The 24,729-nt window shown below is 40.0% G+C and overlaps 1 protein-coding gene across 1 annotated transcript in view; it reads left to right on the top strand.

Annotated features, from left to right (window-relative positions):
* Nucleotides 1–24,376, top strand: part of LOC150089960 (zinc finger protein ush-like) — a 192,784-nt gene extending 168,408 nt beyond the window's left edge. The window contains exons 6-7 of the mRNA XM_090390144.1: nucleotides 12,475–12,654; nucleotides 21,582–24,376. Of these exons, the coding sequence (XP_090246270.1) occupies nucleotides 12,475–12,654; nucleotides 21,582–24,376 (2,975 nt within the window). The remainder of the gene's footprint in view (nucleotides 1–12,474; nucleotides 12,655–21,581) is intronic.
* The last annotated feature ends 353 nt before the right edge of the window (nucleotides 24,377–24,729 follow it).

Genomic DNA, 24,729 nt, shown 5'->3' with positions numbered 1-24,729 from the left:
TAATCATGGCCTTATATAAGGAGATAATCACCTCCTTATTCCTGCTAGCAAAGTTTCCGTATATCATTGACAAAACCCCATGAAATGACTGCATGATTACCCCTAGGTCTTTTTCATTTTCCAGTTCCCTGTGATTAGTACCACACAGGTGATAAGTTACTCTGGGGTTACTGCCACCCGTGTGCAGTACCTTGTATTTGTCAATGATAAAATTCAACTGCCATTTCTCAGTCTATCGATCCAATTTACCTAGATCTTGTTGCAGTTGCTCACTCCGATGACTGTGGTTAATTACCCTGCAGGCTTTTGTATCACTGCAAACTTAGACATTAAGTCTGATATACCTTCATCAATATCATTAATAAATATTGAAAACAACAATGGGCCCAACACTAAACCTTGGAGGACTTCACTAATAACATTAGTCCACGAAGAGCAGTCTCCATTTATTACCACTCTCTGTCTTCTCCCACTCAACCATCCTTTTAGCCGTAGCAACAACTTGCATTTAATACCAAGTTACTCCAATTTGTACAGCAGTTTTCCATGTGCGATAGCATCAAAAGCCTTTCCAAAAACCAAATGTATGATGTCAAAACTATTTTTTGGGTCTAGTTCCTTGATCACAACATCATAGTAACCTATCAGATTTGTTAGACAAGCCCGCCCATTGACAAATCCATGCTGTGATTGAAGTATAATTGCATGCCTGTCCATGGTCCTGCATTACTTCTTTAATCAATGATTCCATTATTTTCCCTGGAACAGACGTTAGGCTAACAGGTCTGTAATTACTTATGTCGCCTTTTGATGCTCCTTTATTGGGAATAAATTCGCACTTCTCCAGTCCATGGGGGGGGGCCTCCGCTGAATCCAAGGATTCTCTCATAATTTTACCTCTTGTGCTGCCTCCCTTAATGTGGTAAGATTCCATCTGCCCCAGGTGCTTTTTTTATGTCCATCCTCAACAATTTCTCCTTCACTTCACTTTCAGTTAACACAAAGTCATTTAGCAACTCTTAGAGTTTGATAAACGTCTGGCATCCCCTTCCCTAAAGAGTTCCTCATGTGAATGAAGACGAAAAATACTATTCAGTTTGTCCGCAACCTGAGCAGGATCATCAACCCTCGACATCAAGTGACCCAATGTGATTCAATCCCTTCCTTCTACTGCCCATGCACTTTTCTTCTCTGCCACGTGTCTCAATAGTCCCTCTGACATCCTAATTCTATATTTCGACATAAAACATAGAATTTTACGATCTTTTCTGTTTAAAAATACTAAAATTGTTTCTTTATTTGTATTTTCTTTATTTTTATACGATATGCCCAGTTATTTTCATTACAAAGTATTTGTTGAGATGCACTTTTATTGGAATCAATATATTCTTTAAACGATTTTACACGCTATCTATTATTACGATATGACGTTCTATCCGTGATATATTTTAAAATGACTGTAACTCATTAAACAACTATCGATAATAATCGATATATTTGTCCAGAAATCTGCGCGATCTTTCTGTACTTAAAAAGGCTTTTTTTTTTTTTTTTTTTTTTTTTTTTTAAATCTTGATCCTTTAAGTGAACCCGTCTTGTAATTAACCACATTGGTACATTTATACAAATGAGAACTGTACATGGGTGCACGAGTACAGCGAAAGAGGAATTTTAATACGCAAAAATTTTGGTTTTTAATTCTTTCGATTATTTGACTTAAGAAATTTTTTCTCCTGCCAGCAATAGATGGCAGCACAAGCCGTTGTCGATGTTTTATATGGTTTAAACGCCCTTACTTTTTAAAATATTTTTGGAGGCATTCGAAATGGAAATGAAATAATTCTGTGGCTCGATTATAAAAGAGCGGATGATAGTTTTAACGGGTACTGTGTTTATAGTATGATTTAACTATTATTTTGTTGTATTTTTCTTGTACAAAGATGGCCAATGTCTAGCTGTCTTACTAACGGAAGAGAGCCAGACATTGGCCCTCTTTAGGGTCAGATAAAATGATCATGGAGAAACCAAAACAAAGCAATAAAGCGCAGTATTTACTTAAAAGTTACAGTAATTGAACAGCATGGGATTGAACAGATTAACCACTTGTGGATTAAGTGATATACCAGTGAAGAGCTGTAATCTCTTAGTGGTCGTTGTACTGACTGGAGTTTATTTGTGATGGGATTTTTAACCACTTTTATTCTCGTATTGAAAATAACTAAACATATATATTTATTTTAAATATAATGCATATGCTTGTGCATTTAAAAAAAAAATCAAAACACGTCACGCATCGAGAAGAATTCTTTTGTGCCAAACTGATTTTATAATTTATCATGAAATGTCATGCCAAGTTTTGGATTACTATCAATTCAAATAATTAGTCGGAAGCAGTTTGTCTGAAATGCCTTTGAGGCCTCCAAATCGTTGCACATAGCAGCAGCGGTACCCTTGAGTTTGAACGAGGTCACACAGCCAGCCTTGGTCCGACTCGATGATCCACTAGGCAAATTACTGTTCTTTTTTGTAAGAGACTCTGGGATAGTTGAGTGCTTTTAACATAGTGTGCATAGTGTTAGAGTCAGGCGCCACCTGTGGTTTCCCATATCTGCGCTTTTAACATAAGTGGTTATAGTGTGTTTAGGGTCTAACAGCACCAGGGGTTTCCCCCATCTCCGCGTAATATACATTGTGGTGTTATACAGAACACTGTAGAGGCCAGAGGTTTAAAAGTGTGTGGATATTGTGGCGTGTAATGTTTTGTACCGTTGTTCATCTGGTCTTTTAGCCGTTGGGTCTCAAATGAGGCCCACCGTTGCCCACACTATACCTCGTGGAGGCAGACCAGGTACACCAGTATTTTAGAAATTTACTATTTACTCTGGCAGGTCCTGCCACCTAATTTCCTGAGATTTCAGTGGCTAGGACCTAAAAAAAAAAAAAAAAAAAAAAAAAATACCCCCCCCCCCCCACACGGCCGTTGTCCACATTTCAGAGCATTTAAATAAATATCAAAGAGCGAGGACTGGATAATTCGCCGGTAGGTTTCAACTGATAAAGTTGCTTCTCTGAGAAGGATTGCAGATGATGTTAATCTATTGGCCATCCAATAACAAAAAGAACCATTAATATACGGGTGGAAGTGACAGGATTTCATTCACGTTGTGTGTTGAATCGACTATCTCTTAGCAATGGCAAGAGGATCCGTGTGCCGAAACACCCTTTTGGGAGCGATATTCCCGTCTGTATTCAACAAGGAAGTACATTAACAATTGATGTACTTCCTTTGCACACTACGTCCTCTGATTTGATTTCCATTAAGCTCATATGGAACATCGTGAAATTACAGTTTAATCAACCATTCCAACGAATAGTGGTTTTAAGAGAATGGCTATTGTTTGGAACCACTTGGAACCCAGTAGCCTCTTGAAGGATTCCCCAAGAGGAAACCAGGAACCTTTTGGACTCATTTCTAAGATGCGCAACGGCTTGCATCCCTTCCACAGGGGTCATAAACCGTACTAAAGTTTTGCATTAAACAAGAGACCTTTATTGTAATGTTTGATCGTTTTTGTCTTTGTCTTTAAGATAAGTCAATCTACACGTTCTGGGTGACACAATTTCGCTGGTAAATTGCGAACATATTCAGGTGCTATTAATGTAGAAAACAATATCGGATATGGCTGTTTCCAGAACCCACACTTTGAGAGGAACACCTGCTGTAAAACCTTTTCTTCAGTCATTGTTGGTTGTCAGAGGCACGGTTGTCGAAAAGAAGAAAACGCAGATATTCCATGCTTATCGAAGGAAACTAGAAGAGTACAATAATGGAGGAGAAGAGATAAAACATTACCAAAATAGAGGATGGGTTAAGTTGTGTGTGTGTTAAATGCCTAAGCAACTAAGGCCATGACGTATCATATCGTGTCTATAAATCGCGTATGTTCTGTGATCGATTTGTTTATTGACTTAGCCACTTGGAAAAAGGCCACAAAAATTCCTTGAGTCGTTGATGGGATTCGAATCAAGGATTTTTCCGTTTAATGAGGAAAAGACTGGAAACAATCAGGAGTACGCCAAAGAGAAAATAGACGAATTATAGTTAATATTTTTGGTTATAGTTAAGAATTATAACTAACAATTTTAGATCAATAAATGCGGGGAATCCCCAGCCTTCAGAGCGCACCAATAATCACTTTTATTCGAAGCGTGTTTGTGTCTGACACGAGCTGCATTCATTAATTGTGGAAGCCAGCCTGAATCAACATTCGCGATAAAGATCTCCTTCCTTGTCCGTTACCGAGAGAACCTGCTCACACACCCACGCGAACTACGTAGCTAATTAAAGAGCGTATTCAATTAATTAACGGAAAACTAATATTGATACGTGTTTCTTTGAGAACTATTATCAAGTTTTAAATGGACAATTAGCAAAACTTCCATATCGGCTAATATGCGATATGGAAGAAAACGCTGCCGTCTAGCGGACAGTGACTGTAACAGCAAGTTTGTTGTCTAAGGTTATCTTCCTTCCTTGTGGTCGAAGTGAAGAAAATTTAAACGGGTTCTTCGCCCTGCTGTTGGGAGAAAGCTGCCTCTTGTGAGATCGGTGACCTGCTAGTTATGAGTTGGTGTAAAGAATTTAACAGAAAGCTACCGATTTGTTCCTCTCTGTGTGCATCCCTTCATGGTCACAGTGTAGGCATCTGCAAATGTGTTCTTCCAACAGGATAATGTGCCATGTCAGAAGGCCAGAATTGTACGCGGCTGGTTTCAGGAACATGAAAGTGAATTCAGCCTGTCGCAGTGGCTTCTCTACTCTCCAGATCTGAATCCAATTGAGTACCAGTGGGAAGAGGTGGAACGAACTGTTCCCAATAGAGATCTGCAACTATCTAATTTACAGAAACTGTGAGAGCAATTGGATTGATAAGGGTCATCATCTCTCTAGCATGCTTCCGACACCTCGACTAGTCTCTGCTTCGACGAATCCAAGAGATTAGCTTTTTCAGAGAGGCTAAATCAGGACTACTCGCTATTAGGTACACCCCCGCATAAAAGTTTGGAACCACAGTATGTGACAACAGATTCTGTTATTTTTTTTTTTTAAATTAGCTGTGACAACGTAAGGTTTAATATTAAAATCACAACGCGCTACAAATTATTTTAATAATTTGTAGTGCGTTGTGCGTTGTTCATTTTATTTATTTATTTTTATTTATTTTTAACATATAATATACACAACAGGCATTCGCCCAGTTAAAGTGTATAACAGAGTAAAGGTTGTACAAACATAAAAATAAATGGTAGACTAATATACTTTGTACAATGGAAACGGGAAAAGTTCAATTCACAAAAATAAAAAGATATTCATGACGTCAAGTCCAGCGCTATGTAAACTCGCAGAAAGCAGTTTGCTGCAGGAGACATCATCACACACACACGAATTAATAAGGACATCTTTAGCCCAGAACTCATCCGTCAATCGGTCAACTTACTCCAAATAGTTCTGTGAAATTGTTTCTTGTTCACAGATATATCCAAGTCAAACTTGTTCATGAGTGCCAATGTTCTTTTGAAGAAGGAGTTCCTGGATATCTCTAATCTGGAGTTTCCGATGTGGAAAGTAGTCTTCTGTCTAGTAACCACCGCTGGAGCGTGAAGATCAATATGGCATAGAAGATCCGGCAGGTAGGTTGAACCAGCGAAGATGTGGTACAACAGTTTTAAATCAAGAACAGTTCGCCGAGTTTCCAGAGATTGAAGCTTGAAGTAGAAACAGAGATTCCGGTAGAAGATTCTGTGGTAAAACATGGGGTTATGTCTGGAAAGATAGTGGATAAATTTCATCTGGAGCGATTCTATTTGCTGTATCAAGTATGCATAGTGTGGGTTCCATATAGGAGAAGCAAACTCCACTATAGGGAGTATAGTTGTCTTAAATAGGAGCACAGAGAACTGAGGATCTTGAAATCTGTACGTCTGCCGTTTAATGAAGCCAATTTGTTTTTTCGCTTGGTTTAATATATTCCTAACGTGTTTTTCAAACCCACATGTAGCGGTAAAAGTAACTCCCAGATCTTTAACTTCGTCAACTCTGGAAATCGGCATCTCCTTGATGTAATATTCATTAACTAAAGTCTTAGTTTTCCTCGTAGCGGCAAAGGAAATAGAGCTGCACTTCATAGTATTAACCTCCAAACCGTTCAAAGCAACCCAATCAGCAAAAGAGTTGAGAGCAGTCTGAAGGTTAACTGCATCATCTTGACTGCAGATAGGTGAATATAGTTTCACATCATCGGCAAACATTAGTATCTTGATACCACCTCTCTCAACAAATTGCGGTAGATCGTTGATAAAGATGGTGAATAAAAGAGGCCCAAGAGATGATCCCTGTGGTACTCCTCTCGATGGAAAAAATTCCCTTGAGACTTCCTGTCTCAATAAACATTGAAAAATTTATAGCAAAAATATTGAAATTATTAATAATTATAACTAGACTGTTAAAATATCCTCCACAAGATTTTATCACTGCTTTACACAGGCATGGCATTTGGTTAACTAATTTTATAAGAGCATCTCTTGACTAACATTATTCCAAGCGAACTCAAGGTTTCGCATAAATTTTGTGAAGATCAGCAGACGTCACGGACTTCAAGGTCTATAAGATTCCATAAAAGCTCTATTTGGTTTAAGTCAGGCGATTGGGGTGGCCACACCATAATTACAATACTTTTCTCCTGTTGTGTAGTTGTTAGAAAGTCCCTGCACACCTTAGAGCTGTGATTCGAGTTGTTGTCTTATTGTAATATAAAATCTCTTCCACAAAGCAAAGCTGAAGTCCAGAGGATATTGCATTATGTCCAAGAAGTCTTCTTTTCTTAAAATTCCTTCGATTCTGACGATGTCACACGTCCAAAAAAAAAAAAAAAAAAATAGCAGGAATCCCAGATTATGATTCAACCACCACCGTGTTTGAATGTAGGCAGTTGATCATCTCACATAATCTCTATGCTTGGATCCAAAAAGTACGTTTTTCCACTCTCAAGGCCACACCCGTTTACAGTACTTTTTTTGCACTATCAAAATCAAAAGAAACGGTTGGTCCAAGCCAACCTTCCCCATCTCTTCCTTCATGCAGTATGACTGATGACTTTTGAGGTTATGATGAACGTCGTGGTGCGATCCAATATTCCTTACATTTCGAGGGAACAGCTCTAAAACGGTGTTCGCAGACCGGCCGCTAATTAGTACACCGGACCGAACCTATTGGTAACTCTCTAGGAGGGTTCCGGATCAGCTAGTGTATAATCTTGCTACCTCTACTCTGACAGATAGTAACTGGAGGGAGTCCGAGTAGTGTGTATGCGAGGGGCATTGTCGAGGCTATGTTATGTCAAGGATCTGGGTATATTCTTAACATATGTACGCCATATCCAAAAATTTCATTACTTCATACAGCATGTCCCACCCACTCTTTCTCACTATTGAATACACCATGAATTATCAAACTAACAGAGCAAGCTTATCTGCGAAAAGATCTAAATCTCCCAAGCACTTCCTAATTCATTTCACAAATATACGTGGTCTCAATTCTAATCTCAACGATGTCTATTTCCACTTGCAGTCTGCCAACCGCCATGTACTTTTTCTGACAGAATCTCAATTATCGGTTTATTCAACTACTGCTCATCTCAGATGCCCAAATTATTCGCTTTTTGATTCTTTTCGCCTCAAAGGTGGTACTTGTGCATATGTCCGTTCTGATATTCCCTCTCAGAGACTTGGCAATTTGGAATCTCCTCTCTTTGATCTTCTCTGGCTTAAAATCTCTCTACCTCATTCTGTGAAATTCATCTGTTCTCTCTACCGTTCTCCAAACTCCACTAATAATTTGGAGCCCTTTGACTTCCTCTCTCTTTGCAAATTGACTTTCTCCAGTGCAACTTTCCTAAAAATGAGGTAATTTTCCTTGGTGATTTTAATGTTCACAACTCCAGCTGACTTCCGTTTTCTAGTGACACCGACCCAGCTGGTCGAGATGCTGAGGCTTTTGCAATTACTAATGACCCTGCACAGATTGTTCATTTACCTACAAGAATACCGGACAATCCTAACCATACAGCCACCACGCTTGATCTTTTTCTCACAAACAACCCTTCTAAGTACACGGTCGAAGTGAGAGGTCCTTTAGGCACTTCAGATCACAACTTGGTAATTGTCTCTTCTCCAATGGAACCTTTATCTCGTGGCTATTTCCAATCTGGTGTTGTTTGGCATTACAAGAATGCAAACAAAATGAGATGACCTGCGAGATTTCTTTTCTTCTTTTCCTTGGTCGGATTACTGTTTCAAAATTTCTGATGTCAACGTTTGCTCAGATCGTGTCAGTGAAATTATTTTTGTAGGAATGGAATCGTTTATTAAAATCTCATCCTTTATCTAAACCTTGGTTTTCCAATAAATGTGCTAAGGCTGTTCAAGAGAAAAATGTTGCATATCGTAATTAGCTTGTTTCCAATTCTTGAGTTTCATTTTCTGCCTACACAAAAGCTCGCAACAATTGTAAAACAGTTATTAACCAGTCCAAACTAGAGTTTGAGCAAGCTAAGAGTAGAAAACTTGCTTCTTGCTCTAATGGTAACCGCTTATTCTGGTATTCTGGTCTCTTGCCAAAGCTATTAGCCGCAACTTTTGCCCATCTCTGCTCCCACCTCTGTCCAAACCAGATGGTTCTGTTGTCATTTCAGCCAAGGATAAAGCTGACCTGCTAGCATCCCATTTTTCTTCCAACTCATGTATTTGCTAGCATCCCATTTTTCTTCCAACTCATGTATTAATGATCTTGGTAAAACACCTCCCACCATTCCCAACACGCTCCATTCAATGCCTCCTGTGATCTTCCGTCAAAAGGATTTTGACGAATCTTGATGGTAAGAAAGCTCCAGGTCCTGATGGTATTTCTCCACTTGTTCTCAAAATCTGTGCTCCTGAACTTATTCCTATTCTTTGCCGCCTTTTTTCACTTTCTGATTCCAAAGGTGTTTTTCCTTCTGCTTGGAAATTTGCTCATATCCAGCCAGTTCCTAAAAAGGGTGACAAATTCCTCCCATCCTATCGTCCCATTGCAATTACTTCTACTCTTTCTAAAGTAATGGAGAAATCGATTAACCGCCAACTCTTAAACTACCTAGAAACCTTCCATCTGATCAATGATCGCCAGTATGGATTCCATCAGTGTCGATCCACTGATGATATTCTGGCTTATGTTACCCATTTATGGACAAATTCAATGGAAAAGTTCGGTGAAACACAAACAGTTGCTCTTGACATCTAAAATGCTTTCGATCGTGTTTGGCACAAAGGTGTTCTAAACAAGCTCCCATCTTCTGGTTTGCCAACTGTTTTTAGTAATTGGTTATCCAGTTTTCTCTCTGATCGCTCACTGAGGGTGATGGTAGATGGCTCTCTGTCTTCTAACTTCTCCACTAATGCCGGTGTCCCCCAAGGTTCAGTTCTTTTCCCCACTCTTTTCCTCTTGTATGTTCATGACCTTCTTACATTGACTGGAAATCCTATCCATAGTTTTGCCGATGATAGCACATTGCATTCCACTTTCCATTTTGAGAAAACTTGTCCTGCTCAATCAGCTTCAATTTTTCGAAAATTTGCTACCAACTCCTTAAATGCCGATCTCCAGGTAATTCTCCAGAGGGGCAAAGACAACTTAGTTGATTTCAACCCTTCTAAAACTCAGTCTTGTCTTATATCTCGCAAAAAGGATTCTTCTGCTCCTATGCTTATCTTTAGTGACACTCCGATTTCTAGGCAAAATGATATATCTCTTTTGGGGATTACCCTAACTTCTAATCTCTCTTGGCACAAGCACATTACAAATATTGCTTTCTGTGCATCTAAAAAACTTGGTTTTCTCTTTCGCTCTCGGCGTTACTTTTCTTCCAAACAGCTGCTCACTCTGTACAAATCGCAAATCCGCCCTGCCATGGAATATTGTTCCCACATCTGGGGTGGTGCCCCCAAAACCTCGCTCAGGCGTCTTGATTCCATTCAGAAGAGGGCAGTTAGGTTAATTAATGATTCATCTCTAACAGAGTTTCTCCACTCACTTTCTCATAGACGTACTGCTTTTGCTGCATGCCTCTTCTACAGATACTTCCATGGGCACTGTTCTTCTGAATTGGCTTCTATAATTCACGCTCTCTCTCTTTCAAAACAGTCCGAACACGTGCAGCCACCAGCCAACATCCAACTTCAAACTCACAGAACCAACTTTTCATCTTTCTCTTTTATTCATACAACGACCTTCCTTCATACGTATTTCCTGAAAATTACAGTATGCAGAAGTTCAAGTCCAATGTCAACAAATATCTTCTTTCGTCTTCTCAACCTCCAACCCAAGCACGGTACTAAGTACTATAGGTTCTAATACCTCTCGTGTTTGGGGTTTTCATAAAAAAGAACAAAAAAAACAACTTTTCTTTCAATTTTCCGGTGTTAATAAGACCGCTACATGACCATGAGGTTCTGCGTGTTTAAGACGAAGTTTCACAGTGGAAGTGGAGTTTCTCTGTTCCTATTGAACTGTACTCGGATATCAGATGCAGTAAGTCGTCGCTTGCGTTTAGAAATCAGTGTCATGGAAACAGGGAAAGCATCTTGTGTTTGCGTTGTTATGTGCGATCGTAATGATCATGGTTTGTCCTTTAAACTGCAGTCTCCTGGAATTGTCGAATGGTCGTCTGTACTCCTTTAAATGTAGCACTTAGTTTTTGCCAATACTTCTCATAGAATAACTTTCTTTATACAGAGTTAGAATAGCATTTCTTTTTACAACACTCAATTCTTTATATCGAGCACCCTTCATTCTAATTGAATGAGGGGTGCTCGATTTTATAAGTTACATCTCTTACTTCTCAATTTATATTATTGAAAAACACTCTAGAATTATCAGTAAAATTTTCATCAAAATCTTCAGTAAACATCTGCAATCTTTAGTAAAATTTCAAAATAATATTTCTACTTTCTGGATTGTTTTAGAATAATCTACAACGTTCAGGAATCTTCTACAATGTTCTACCACATTCAGGAGTGTTGTACACCTTTCTGAAACATTCTAGAAATTTCTTAATTTTTTAAATATTATTTCAGTTTATTGATTTCTATACATAATAGAAAATATTTTAATGAAAATTAGTAAAAAACGTGGCCCTGTTTTAATAAAAACTTTGAAAAGTTAAAATGAAACGCAATTCCAAACTCCTAGGCAGAAGTGTAGATATACCTAATAAAGTGGTCATTCATAATTTTAAATATAAAATTAGAACGCACGTATGAATATAAATGCTTTTTATTGGTTTGTACTAAGATTATTTAATTAATTACATAAATCTGAATACTTCCAAATGTTGTTTAATGCTAAATTAATGAATAAAATGAAATCATTGTGTGGTTATAAAGAAATAGGAAGATGCTTTATCATGAAATTTCCAAACCATATTAATTTATTGAGCCCTGAATAACCAATATGATTATCTACACCTCGCACGTTTAATGTACTAAAGAATTTGCTTAAATAACGTTTCTAAATCCAGTTTTGGATTTTTCTCAGATCTGTCGTTTGGACAGATCTGAGTTTCGAATCGGTTGGGAAATTAGAGGGATTCTTAAAGATCTCTTCAAATGGAGCTGAAGTGTTGTCCTTTATCTTTGTTAATCCGTGTGATGTTCAGTTTATTAGATTGCGTGGGCCTTTGAAGGTGACTTATAATAAAGCTTCCATTAACAATCTTTTGTTTTAATAAAAAGGACAGATTTGTTCTGCATGCAAGAACTCACATTTCCCATTTAACGAAATGAAAGCTTTTGACATTTGAAATACAGATTTATGCGATCTAGAAATTGCTTCTGTGTTATGACCTTGCTTGACCTTGACGTTTCTTTGACCTTCATTTTTTTTATCCTTTTTATAGTATACAGCGCTTGTTTTTCTTCTTTCTTTTTCTCTCTATTTGATTTTTTTATTTAAATACGAAAGAAAGTTTAGATTCAATTGGTTTAGCCATTAAAATTCCATATATTTATGCCAACTACGTGTTCCACTCGTTCAATAAGTACTATATTAGATAAGATTTTTCTACTGTTTAGCGATAGATGGCGCTGCAGAATATCTATTTGTTAAGAACAGAGATAGGAGGGAGCGGACTAGAAAACAAATCCCTCACCGAGTCGAAGTATCGACTGTGGTAATCACCACCTAAATGCATATGTCTGATCAAGGTCTTTATGCTAGATAACACACAGACACGCACAAAAAAACACACGAGAACAGATACCCAGCAGAAGGGTTTGTTCGATAACTTCAATTTCCAGCTTCTCTTATCTAACCAAACCTTCTGTGTGTGTATTGAATGATATCAATAACAAATCTTCTCTTGTTTTATTTTCTATTTCCAGTGGACACCGGATTTCGATGTGCTCCATGTGGGATAACATTTAGTAGCGTAAGAACTCTTCATGCGCATCAAACATATTACTGTTCACATCGACTAGACGCGGCTGCTGCTGCTGCTGCTGCTGTAAAATCGGAAGCAAACAGCGACGAGGCTAGTCACAGTTGCGGAGAAGCTGCGATGGGTAAGTGGTGCCATCTGTCGACAGCATCTGGTACCGTTTATAATTTTTAAGTGTGTGTTGGGATGCCCATGAGCAAACCCTTTTGGTGAACCATTAGAATCATTAACGTCAAAAGCTCAAACGCGTCTCTTTTATTAATTGCACGTTATCTGTTAAACACATTCAGACGAGGTCTAATAAATGCGCCAGAGACGGTTATTGTGAAGACAGCCTAGAGTTTTCTAATTTTCCCTCATTAAACACATGTTTGGTGAGGGTAATAGAGTGAAAAATTGCGCTACATTGTTGACTGGATGATGGCTGGTGAATGGGATTGCGTGTCCTCAAGCATTCGCTAATTACATCTAATGTGACAGATGTTTTACCGAACAAATGAAGTGACAGGCAGCTAGAATAGGGGCGATTTAACTCCCATACGTGCACGTGTTTTAAATAGCCTTAGGAACGAATGACAATTATGTACGTTAACAATAATCATTATAAGCTACAGTCATCCGGTTGAATAGTTTGTTTTGAATATATGGAATCGAAAGAGAGAGAGAGAGAGAGAGAAACAACATTCGCTGAATCACAACCACTTAAGAAATGGCAGTAGAAATCTCTCAGAGAGAGAAAGAGAGAGAGAGAGAGAGAGAGAGAGATGTAAACAAAACTTCAAAAGGAAAATTATCCCGATTTCCTCGCTGTGACCAAGACTGAATTGGACGTTGTTGATCGGCAACGCAATTAAGATTATTCCAGATATTTAAATACGATGTTTATTGAACGTTAATATCCTTTAATCCCGGGATTTAAATAACAAGCTCATATTTAATTATGCTGGTTGCAGATTGCTACTAATTATGTTTTCCGAGACACGCTCGCTCTATTGTATCTAATTAGTGTTAAATGCGGGATGTTATTTTAGTATTGTCAAAGACGTCTGCTCTTAAATCTTTAATCAAAATCGCTCATTTACAGTGTTAAACTATGAGCTATCCAAATTCAGGAAAATTTACATGAAAAACCAATGAATTTCTGCTCTCTTTAAATTTGAAATACGAATTTACCTTATCTATAAATTATTTCTATGACCTTGGTTGACCTTGCATTATGACCTTGCTTAACCTTGCGTTATGACCTTGCTTAACCTTGCGTTATGACCTTGCTTAACCTTGCGTTATGACCTTGCTTGACCTTGTTCTATAACATTCTTTGACCTTGAATCATGACCTTTTGACCTTGTGTTATATGTTTTTAACGATGTTTTTTGTGATCACCTTAGACTTTTAAATATTCTTCACTAGAATTAAAATATGGGCGAGTTTTTAATAAAAATCACCGCATTTTTCGACAGTAGGGGTCTATGGTGGGTTGTGTAGTATTAGGGATATGTTGTTATAGCAAAGGTTTCTTGCGAAACAAGTTGCTAGTGTCCAAGATTATGGCGCACTATGGCCATAGTTGCCGATGCGCCCAATAAATTCCGAAACAAACAAACAAACAAACAAACAAACAAACAAACAGTCCAAGATTATTCCAGATCAAGGTAGTATCGCCACTTACCGTTGTGTTATTTGCGATAAATATTGGATATAGGATCCACATGCATCGTATGACCAATAAGAAGTTCGTAGATGAATGGGATGAACTATTATTATTATTTATCTAGTTTCTCAAGAAAGCCAGTATGTGGTGCTAATTACAAGGTTCAAAAACTAAAATGTCATTTTCTTTCTGTTTTTTTTTCCTTTGAAATAATAGTAGAATGTTAAATTTCACTGTGGATACTTCTGTATATTGTGGAGTATCTACACTGTGTAAAATAAGGCTATGGTCGATTCCAACCTCAGATGAAGTTCAGAAATACTTCCAAGGATGAGGAAGTATTTCCTCATCCTTAAGAGAAGTTTAGAGTCACAATTTTGGGACGACAGTTTCTTAAATGGATTTCATTCTTTGGAATATTAAGAGATTCGGTGTACCATAAGAAGCTTACATCCCTATTCGGGGAACCAAACAACTTGATGTTGAAATACTCGTCATCTGAACGGTACTTTTGCTACGTTATGCGAAATCAGCCATTTTAATGAGAGATACTTTGCTTAGAAAATGGTATTCGGAATTCTTATCTGCCAGTTTGGTCAACCATAAAGAATGTGTTCTCTCACCCAGTTTTAGTTTCTAGAAGCAACAGATGTTCTAAAGAATTCTATTGTATTTCTTAATATTTATTACTTCAGTATTTGGTTGACCAAACTGGCAGATTTTCTAGCATTTCTTTAGTAATTGTTTTACTGTTTTCTTGATTCGGATTCCATATAACAAATCACTCCTACGCCCTTCTCTCAATATCATACTCTCTGTTATTAATTAAAGATAATTATAATCGAATTATAATCAATAAATCGAAATTTCATCTTTAATAATGAGCGCATCTTTTGTTTGCTTCTCGTTCAAGCGATTATGCTGTTTTAGTATATTATAATTAATAGAATAGAGAAGGATTATATAGCTGACATATTTAAAAGCCACATTTTGAACTAGGGAAAAAAAGAATAAGAGAAAATAAAAGGTGTTCAGAATACGGTCGATAGATGGCAGCACTAACTAGTAAGGTGACTGGTTCGTTGTCTTGACGTGAAGTGATGCATCAATACCTCAAACATCTTGTTATTGGAACGATGGCCTTTAAGATACTGCTCTGTAGACAATCAATTCTAATATTGTTGAAACTAAAACCCTAATCCATCCACCCAGAAGGATGAAGGGAAGACGGAACATAGGCAAAGAAGGCACTCCGTTGCGGACACTACAATGATCTCCATCAGGACTACATAGATAAGGAGGCTTCCAACGTATGGCTCATCAATAGAATACTTCTCCAGGACCCTAACGTTGACGCTCGCCATCCAAGACTAATCACTACCAGAAACTACTGAAAATACATCGCTAGGGATCCTGGAATGATAGATGACATGTCAGCGTGCCACCTTGCCCTAGAAACAATCCAGAACATCACCGCGGGATGCAAGATGATCACTCAGACGAAGCACACTCACAAACTCACCAAGTCGCCAGGATAATACGGTACATTAGAAGCTAGCCAAGAAATACGAGTTGATCAAAGAGAGTATACCGTATTATAAAGCTAACTCAAGTCCTACTAGACACCCCAACCCACAAGTTGTACTGGGACCCCGCCAAAAGAACGGACAAGAGGATTTGCATAACAGACTGGACAATAACCCTCATCGACAAGAAGGATATGGATACCTACCTGATAGACATAGCAGTGCCCAACATTGGCAACCTCTAGAAAACCGAAGATGAAAGATCAGGAAGTACAAAGACCTTAGATAGTAGTCAGAGTGATGTGGCATATGGAACAATTAATGACCATCCCGATCATTGTGTCAACCACCAGCGTGGTGGTTAACACAGTGAAAATTCGTAAGAGATTCAATCATAAAAATCCCTATCAAGCATAAAAACTAAAGATAAATTTTAAGTAACCATAAAAATTGAAATATTTGAGAATAACCATCTTAAAAAAAAACTAATAAAAATACGGGCATATTGATTAGTGTATACATTGTCTGACAGATGGCGACGCCATCGTTAATCGGCACTCTAAAATGAAAGATGTGACCCGAACGGATATTTTCCTGAAGGATTTATTTCTGTAAATGGAGTGATATCAAAAATTCTGGAAAAATTAGTCTTAGGTTTGTAACACACGAAATAAGATGAAATTAGAGGAAATGGAACTGGATGCTCATTACCAGCGAGAGTGAGGCGAGCTCGCGCTCTCATACAGGGCGTTGTTAGCGAAGGAATTAAGGGGAAAGACAGAAAAGACTATAGTAATGAGGTGACCTCGTCAATCGTCCCACTCACTAACAAATGTAAGCTCGTATTTCGCCAATCTGATTGTTTTTCGAGGAATTCTTATGGACGTGATTCTTAATGATATCTAGAAGTCGCTTCTGACAAAGGACTGCTTTTTTAAGGAGGTATCGTTGCTCATAAATCGCGTTTACAGTCAGGAGGGGGTTATTATTTGTTGGTTTACAGCTTCCGGGGTTTATTTTGTTTCACGAGGGCGTGCTCCATCATTATTTTGGCAAGAGAGAGGTTTCAAAATTCCAAAATCAAATGTTTGCTTTTAGCGATTGTTAAAATTTATGAGTAATAAAGAATAACATTAATATTTTCTTTTTAAGTTGTAGTCGTGTTTAGGTACACTGTTAGTAGCCCTAGTCATTGTATATAGATTTAACTTTCTATTTCAACATTGAATTTCTAAAGTGCACCGAGCATTTGATTTAATTTTCGATATCTATACCAAATGTACTATATTAAATCCTTAATCAGTTTCTCTGAGTTGTGATTACTTTTTAACAAAGTTGGACAGGACAGACATCATTTATAAATTGTTTACTATTAGGTGATCGTTGTCTGTGGACTCTGGTTATTTATGCCCGGTCCTTTAAAAGCCCTTTTCAACAATAATAAACCTTCTTGATGGAAACTATCTCAAATTGCCAGCGTTACTCGCAAAGTTTCTAAAACTCTCCCAAATAGAAACTTTTACCATTTTTATCAATCCACGCTTACTTTTGTGGATATTTTTTCCCACAACAAAACACAAAAGTCAGTTTCAAAATAAACTGACTCCGGCAGATGGCACAACTGTCTTCTTCCTCGAACACACAAACAAACATATGTTCGTGTCACAAAATCCAGCTTTTTTTTTTCTTTTTTAAAGAGTCGGTTTCTCTTTTTCACCAACTCGCCCTTAATGGAAAATATTGACTCGCTGAAAAATCTTTGTAAACGGTACGCCTTTTACACAAAACTCCTTCTTCACTCTTACCTGTCATAGCAGCGCGTGAAAGATAAAAGAAAAAGAAAGAAACGAGTTAACAAAGCGAAACAAAATGGACATGAATAGGGAAAGATATGACGCACTTAAAATTTTTACGTCGCTATGGACTGGAGACGTGGAAAAGTTTCATTTAAAGAGCACGTTCAGTTTTCTCGAAAAAGGGTGGGGGGGTGGGGGACAAGCATCTCGACAGATATTTCTATGGTAACCAGTTTCAGTTGGGAGCAAACAACCGTGCGATTTTGAAAAGGGGGAGGGGGAGAGGAGAAAGGGGTACAGCGTCAGGATAATAATATAAGTAAATGGGGGGAAGAGATTGGACAAAAACAAAAAGGGTTCCTAGAAATGGTAACACAGAGGAAACGCATTAATGTGGAAAAAGCACGAAGGCAGAAAATTGAAAAGACAAACAGAAGAGGCGAGAAATGATGAGACAAAACATTGGGACAATCGGAATAATTTCTTCTTTCTTCAAACTGAGACGAATTACTGAAGCTCTGTTGATGGTTCTTTTTCTTCCTCTCTCCATATTGATTACTCTGTTACTTGAATCCTGCATCATCCTAAAACAGGACTCTCCAATGCGTATAATTATCCGAAATTGCCTCTTCCTTCAAGAACCAAAGGCGATCCATCGCTCGCTGTAAATGCATCACGTGAACAAACGCATAGCGATGTCCTCACCTTTGACGTCACCGTTTCCATAGCGACGGCACTGTAATATCGTGGAGTTCCTCAGTAGGGTAGTAGGGAAAGGACAAGCCAGGAGGAGGAGGGTGGCCCGTTGGTTTTTCAGAAGGATGTCTTCTTACGAAACAAACATAATCTACGCTGGCTGGTTAATAAATGATGGACCAGAGATGAGAGCGTGCAACATTTATCCCCTTAAGTGCCTTTGCGTTCCGCGTAGGTGCTCCCTTAGTTCCTTACGTTTTCCAAACGACACTAACTCGCGATGATTTTAAGAAGATTACTAAGGCGACTTCTTTACTTTCTCGCTTTGCGTGCGTCCTGTTCTGGTAATTCTTTGAACCTTAATGGATCAACTGGGTGACTTTTCCGCCACGTCTTAAGAATTATGTGAGCTACATGCTTCCCTCCCCCCACCACCGTGTTCGTTCTACAAATCTTCTTTTATTAATCTCCTCAGTCAGCTTGTTTACAACTGGAAAATCCTCCATGCACACGCATCTGCTGATTTCATCCCATGTCTGTTTTGTTTCATTTTTGGTAATTTTATGTTGTCGAGATACAAAGTCAGGACATAACATCATTTGTGAACACGTATATGATCAATATTTTGGGATTAAATTAGGTCATCATGATGGGAGGAATTTTTATGGGCCTTTCTCACGACGTGGCTGTGTTACTCGGTCTCAATGGAAGGATAATATGGTTTTCCCTCCCGGAAACTCCGTTTCTTTGTCCAGCAAATAGAAAATCGACCTCAGAACACATAAAATTTGCAGACAGTATACATGGAGTAACATGGCCTTAGCTGCCGATGTTCCTAAAATCCAATAACAGCAATAACAAACTGTGGAGAGCTTGCGTTTGTCGAAATGTGGTGAAAAGAAAGCCATGGCATTTGCCATTCCCATGGTGGGAGGGAACTTTGGGATCATATTAATGATTGCTACTTTTGTTCTGTACATTTAACGCAAAGAACAAGCAGAACACTGTGTATGCCAACTTTAATTCAGCTATAAGGCCAATACCCCAAGGACTTGAACTACCGGTAACACCTCCACCAGTTGTTCTTGAACATATGCCATCAGATCCCGAATCTGACTTTTGTGATCTACAGGATCATATAAATTACCGTGACAAAGAAATTCACAACTCGGGACCAATTGAACTGGACAATCTCGAGTTCACTTTGTGTAAACAGATTTAAAACTACCTAAAGGAATTTAGGGTGAAGACTGAAATTCAAGAATCTACTTGTCCAGGCAACAATCTTTTCATGGCATAGAAAAGGACTTAAAATACCATTGCTTTTTCCATTTTTTTAAAGAAGAGGACTCAATGATACCTTGCAACAACATTCCTGCAGTTATGAGTGGTTTTGGAATTTGCTACCACCAACCAACCAACAGAATGGAGGCTATTTGTTGACTCAAAGTCTCGAAGGAATTCTCCTTCATAATGGAAACAAATATGCATCTATTCACCTTATCCATTGAGCACAGTTGAAAGAAAACTAAGAAAATTTCAAGCTTCTTTTTAGAAAATAAATTCAGTACAGGGATTATATTGTAGTACAAGGCTGGCTCGCGAGCTGAGATTTTAAAGTTACTGGCCTACTACTGGGCCATTTCTCTGTGAGATATTCTATAGCAAGAAGCGAACATTGGAAAAGGAAAGGGTGGTCGCCAAAAAAGTCTCTGACACTACGTTCAAAACACATTAAAGACAAGCCACAGCTAGATCCAAACAAATTACTTCCCAGAAGTGAAGATCAGGGAGAAAGATTCCATCAGCATATAAAAGAAGTGGAAAAAGGTATCAAGGGGGTGAGGAAGGAATGTTAATATGATGGAGGACTTCTGCTAGTTTAACCCAGTCTAACGTTCAAGAAATCGAGTTTTCAGCCATATATACTTGAGAAGTGGACATGGTCTTCGATATTTCTGGCTTTTACTTATTCTGGGCTATTTTTTGTGGTTCCAAATATGTCGTTCTCTAGGTGACCTTACGCTGTTGTCTGACCTCCAATTTCACAGTTTGCCAATTAATCGACGTCAAAGATAGTTACACTTTTGCAATAAAATTCTAGAACATATTCTAAGAGTCCAAAATACGGAAAAGAATCATTATAAATATGTGTCCAAACTACAACTGCTGCGATCAATAAGTTTCATAAAATTGACTTCTTCGTTCGTGTCCCTGTACTTTTGCTAACACAGTGTACATTAATACAAACAGCATTGCACTTTACTGTAGCGACATTGCTGTTTGCTCTAAAATTATCACGATAAGCTACTAAGGCAATAAAAAAAAAAAAAAAAAACGGGTACAGATGCGCCTTACTAATGTCACAATAATACACGTTGCTGTGGTAACCGCGGTGGAATTTGTAGTCAAGGTAGCAGCGATAGAGATGCTGTTGCTAAGTGCTGCCAAACCAATAGTGGAGTAACTTTATCAGTGAGAGAATGATGAGCAAAAGTGAAAAGCCGAAAAGCTGGTGAAGCATCGCATGGCGTTCTCTCGGATAAAATAAGATCTCTTCGTCAGTACAGCGAAGTGTGGTTTGGCCACGACTCTGCACAACAGCCTCCCGACGTATGTAGATGGCCCGGCCCGATACTAAGAAAGTGGTAATAGCGCCAGTAAATAAACTTAATCGCGCACTTCGTCTTCTACTGGGTGGTTTATGACGCAGCAAAGAGAGAACGTGCCTTCTCTGCTGGTAAGAAAAACGTCCCTTCTCTGCTGGCTCCCCTCCCCCCCTTTCAATCGACCGGTCCACCCGGCAAACATCGCAACGTAACGCGGAATGGTATCGTTGAGATTATAACATGCCTGAGGTGGCGCTAATGCGCGCGCTCTGTGAGTAAGGTTACTTGATTTACTTAAATGTGACGATCCCCGCGTCCCCCCTCCCTCTAGTAATGGCAGGGGTGAAGCGGCGAACTGCTCGGGGAGATGACGCCTCCTTAATCAAGAGACGTGCTGCTCCTGTAACCTCATAAGAAACTTCAAGTGTGGTTGCACACGACTCACGTCTTTTATTTTTGTTTTTTTAACCTAAAGAGGGGCATTAGGAACAGAGGGAGTGGGGTCGGAGGTGCCTGAAGTTGGCCTCGCAAATTTTTAATGAGAGCTAGGAGTTTGGAGGAGCGATTTGCCCGAGTCGATTTGAAAATGGCATTCGAAATTCTTCGTCTTTTATTTCTGTTGTACAATTTGGACACGAGATGGGTCCAAATTGTACAAATATCTCTCTCTCTCTTTCTGTCCTATTAGCTATTTTCTGCTCAGATCTTTTTGCCTTTCTTTTACAATGAATTATTTTTGTTCTGTTCTCAAATTCCTTCTTTCTCTCTTCCAGAGTCCTACAACTTTGACGTGAACGCAGCATCGGAATCAAACGACCCAGAGAAAGATCGCTTCGGAGGTCATCACGTGATAAAGAGAGCGTCGGTAACAAGATCCCCACCGGAGGAAAAAGTCTCGAAAACGGTCGGAAGTGATCCGAAAACGATCAAGAGCGGGGTCACCTACAGCTGCTCGTACTGCACCTACACCGCCGACAAAAAGGCAAGCTTGACCCGCCACATGCGCATGCACGGTTCGCCTCCGCCGTCGCTCGAGAGTGCGATCATGGCCTCGAACGAACTTGCTCAGAACACCCCTCCGGTGGCCCGGTACTGCTCCAACTGCGACATCCAGTTCTCTTCGTACAAGAACTACCAGGTGCACAAGCAGTACTACTGCAACACCAGGCACGTGCAGAAGAACATCACCTCAGGGTCTCCCCCTCATGCTCCTCCCACCATCACCACCACCGTCGCCGCCACGACCACCGCCGCTTCTGCCACCGACCAGAACAGCTCTCTGTCTGCTGACAAGGGGAGCCTCATTCCCGTCCACGGCCCCACTTCCTACAACATGGTGTTCAACCAGCCGCTGTACGCAGCCATTTCTACTAGTCCCCTGATCCTCGTGCCGTGTTCGTACATCGCCGGGGGCGGACTCTCACCAGCTGCGGGTCTAGTCCCTGCCGGTAACATCGTCATCCCTGGAAGTTCGTCGGCAATGGCTGGAGACGACTCCACTTCTTCGCCACCGAGCATCATACCCGCATTTACGGTACTTCCCGGCACATCCACAGCGCCGTCTATCGTCACTCAGAGTAACGAATCGTTGGAAGAAAGCGCGAAAAGTGTAGAAAGGACGAAGAACGAGCACAAGGAGATGGGAAGAGGCAAGGAAACTGCGACCACCCCTAAACAGACAGAAAAATGCGAACCCTCCCCTGAGATTTCTTCGGCAAGTGGAAGTGCCTCGACCGAAGTGCCATTGGACCTCACGGTTCGAAAGAAAGACTTGTGCACACCTCCGTCACCCATGCAACTAAACAAAATGGAAGGGAAGAAGTCCCCTAATCGGCCGACAGGATCCCCCGAAACTTCGACTTCTTTCTCCGGTGTTACAGAGTTTGAATCAAAATTAATGTTGGGTCTCCCAACCTTACCAAATCTTCACAGCTTGGGCAACTCCACGCTAAACTCATCTGCGAGTCTTCCAGTTCCTGTAAGTCCAGTCCTCGAGTCTCCCGCTCCTTCGTCAGCCCTGGCTAACCTCTCCTCGCAAGTGTTGGTGAAACAAGGAAACAGCAGGTGCAAAGAATGCAACATCGTGTTCTACAAGCACGAGAATTATCTCGTACACAAGAGACAGTATTGCGCTGCCAGGCAACAGAAAGTGCAGAGGAAGAGCGCTTCTCCCGAACACCGGATGTCAACCGAAGAAGAGTCTCCGGACAAAGAAGAATGTCCCTCGGTAGGTTTAAGTCCGATGTCTCCCAGAGCTATAGGCCTGACCACGCTTCCTTCCCAAACGGATTCATTGGACAGTCATTCTCCTCCCTTACAGCAACCCATCTACCAATTTTTCTGCGTCGCTTGCGGGATTAAATTCACTTCCTTAGACAACCTCCAGGCTCACCAGACCTACTACTGTCCCAAACGGGAATCCCTCAGAAATCCCATCTGCGCAACCCCCTTACCAGGATCGCAACAATTTCGATGTAGCAAATGTAAAAACGTCTATCCCACAGAAGAGACGCTACGAAACCACCCTTGTTTAGTCCAGAGAAAATGTCCGTATTGTGACGTCTTTTGTCCAACCTTAAGCGCCGCACAGCGCCATCTAGTGACCCACACGGGAGTTAAAGCTTTTCGTTGTTCCATTTGCGGCTACAAGGGACACACCCTTCGGGGGATGAGGACCCACATAAGGATTCATCTGGACAAAGGAAATCCGACGCCGGAAGAAGCGTACATAGTTTGTGTCGACGAGGAAGGTACGGCTATCGGTGGACCCATGGGGAGGAAGGCGCTGCGCGAGAGAAGTCTGTCCGAAAGAAGTAATTCGTCGTTCAACAGTGACTCTGCTGGAAACGATCCCCCTTCTGGCTGCCATCCAACCAGCAGTGTGATCGTCTCGGATGTTCGCAGCGAGACAAACCTGAAGAAGGCGTCGTGTACAACACCCCCGGAGAACATAGCGGATCACGTGATCCCCGGTGACGTCACCCACTGGTGTCAGTACTGCGGTTATTCGTCTTCCTACAAGGGCAATGTGGTACGACACGTGAAACTGGTGCACAGAGACTTGGTGTCCAGTTCGAACGCCGTCAACGTGTTGCAGGTGAGGCACGCACATTCCGCCGACGTCTCCTCCTCTCAGGGCAAGTTGACGGAGAGACTGGACACCGACAAAATTCCTACGCAAGACACTTCGGTACCTCTCGAGGAAAAATCCAGTCCGGGCTTAGTGTCCAACGGATACCTAGCGCTACCGGCGCCATCTGATGGTGAGGCGGTGCCTGTAAAGACCGAAAGTAGCCCACCCATGCTGGCTGGTGGTGGTAGTAGTAGTGGTAGTACCAGCAATGGTAGTAGTAGTAGTAGTAGTAACGGTAATGTGGGGACCTCTTTGGCGCTAGTGGCCTCCAGGAGTCAGTCAGCTATTGTGCAAGTACCAAAGACGGGACCTAAATACTGCAAGTCATGTGACATATCATTCAATCATCTATCAAACTTTTTAGCTCACAAAAAGTTCTATTGCATCCCACGCACTGGGGATGCAGCCAATCCAGAGACAACCTCAGTGCAATAATGTATTTTTGTTTTTGTTTTTTTTTTTTAAACTGCCCTGTGATTCATACGTTTGTTACCTTTTTTTTTCTTTTTGTTTTTTGCCCTTAGCAGAGAAAAAGACAGAGTTTAGAATACTGTGATAGACTACACTTTAGAGCTATAAGATTCGCAAGGATGGATGAACATTGAATGTTCTTAAATATTACGAAGCAGTTGTAAAATAATTAGGTGAACTTGGATGAGTCCATGAAAAAAAAAATCTAACACCACTTCCACATATACGAGTATACATCATTTAAATTATTTCTTTCTGTGTTTACCGACAACGCAGACAATAATTATTTTTATTAAGATTGACTCAGCAATAACCAA

Source organism: Mastigoproctus giganteus, chromosome 2 (assembly GCF_048544385.1).
Source record: "Mastigoproctus giganteus isolate SK-2022 chromosome 2, ASM4854438v1, whole genome shotgun sequence".
NCBI lineage: Eukaryota > Metazoa > Arthropoda > Arachnida > Uropygi > Thelyphonidae > Mastigoproctus > Mastigoproctus giganteus.
Note: the sequence above shows the minus strand (reverse complement) of the source record. Positions and strands in the feature narration are given on the sequence as shown.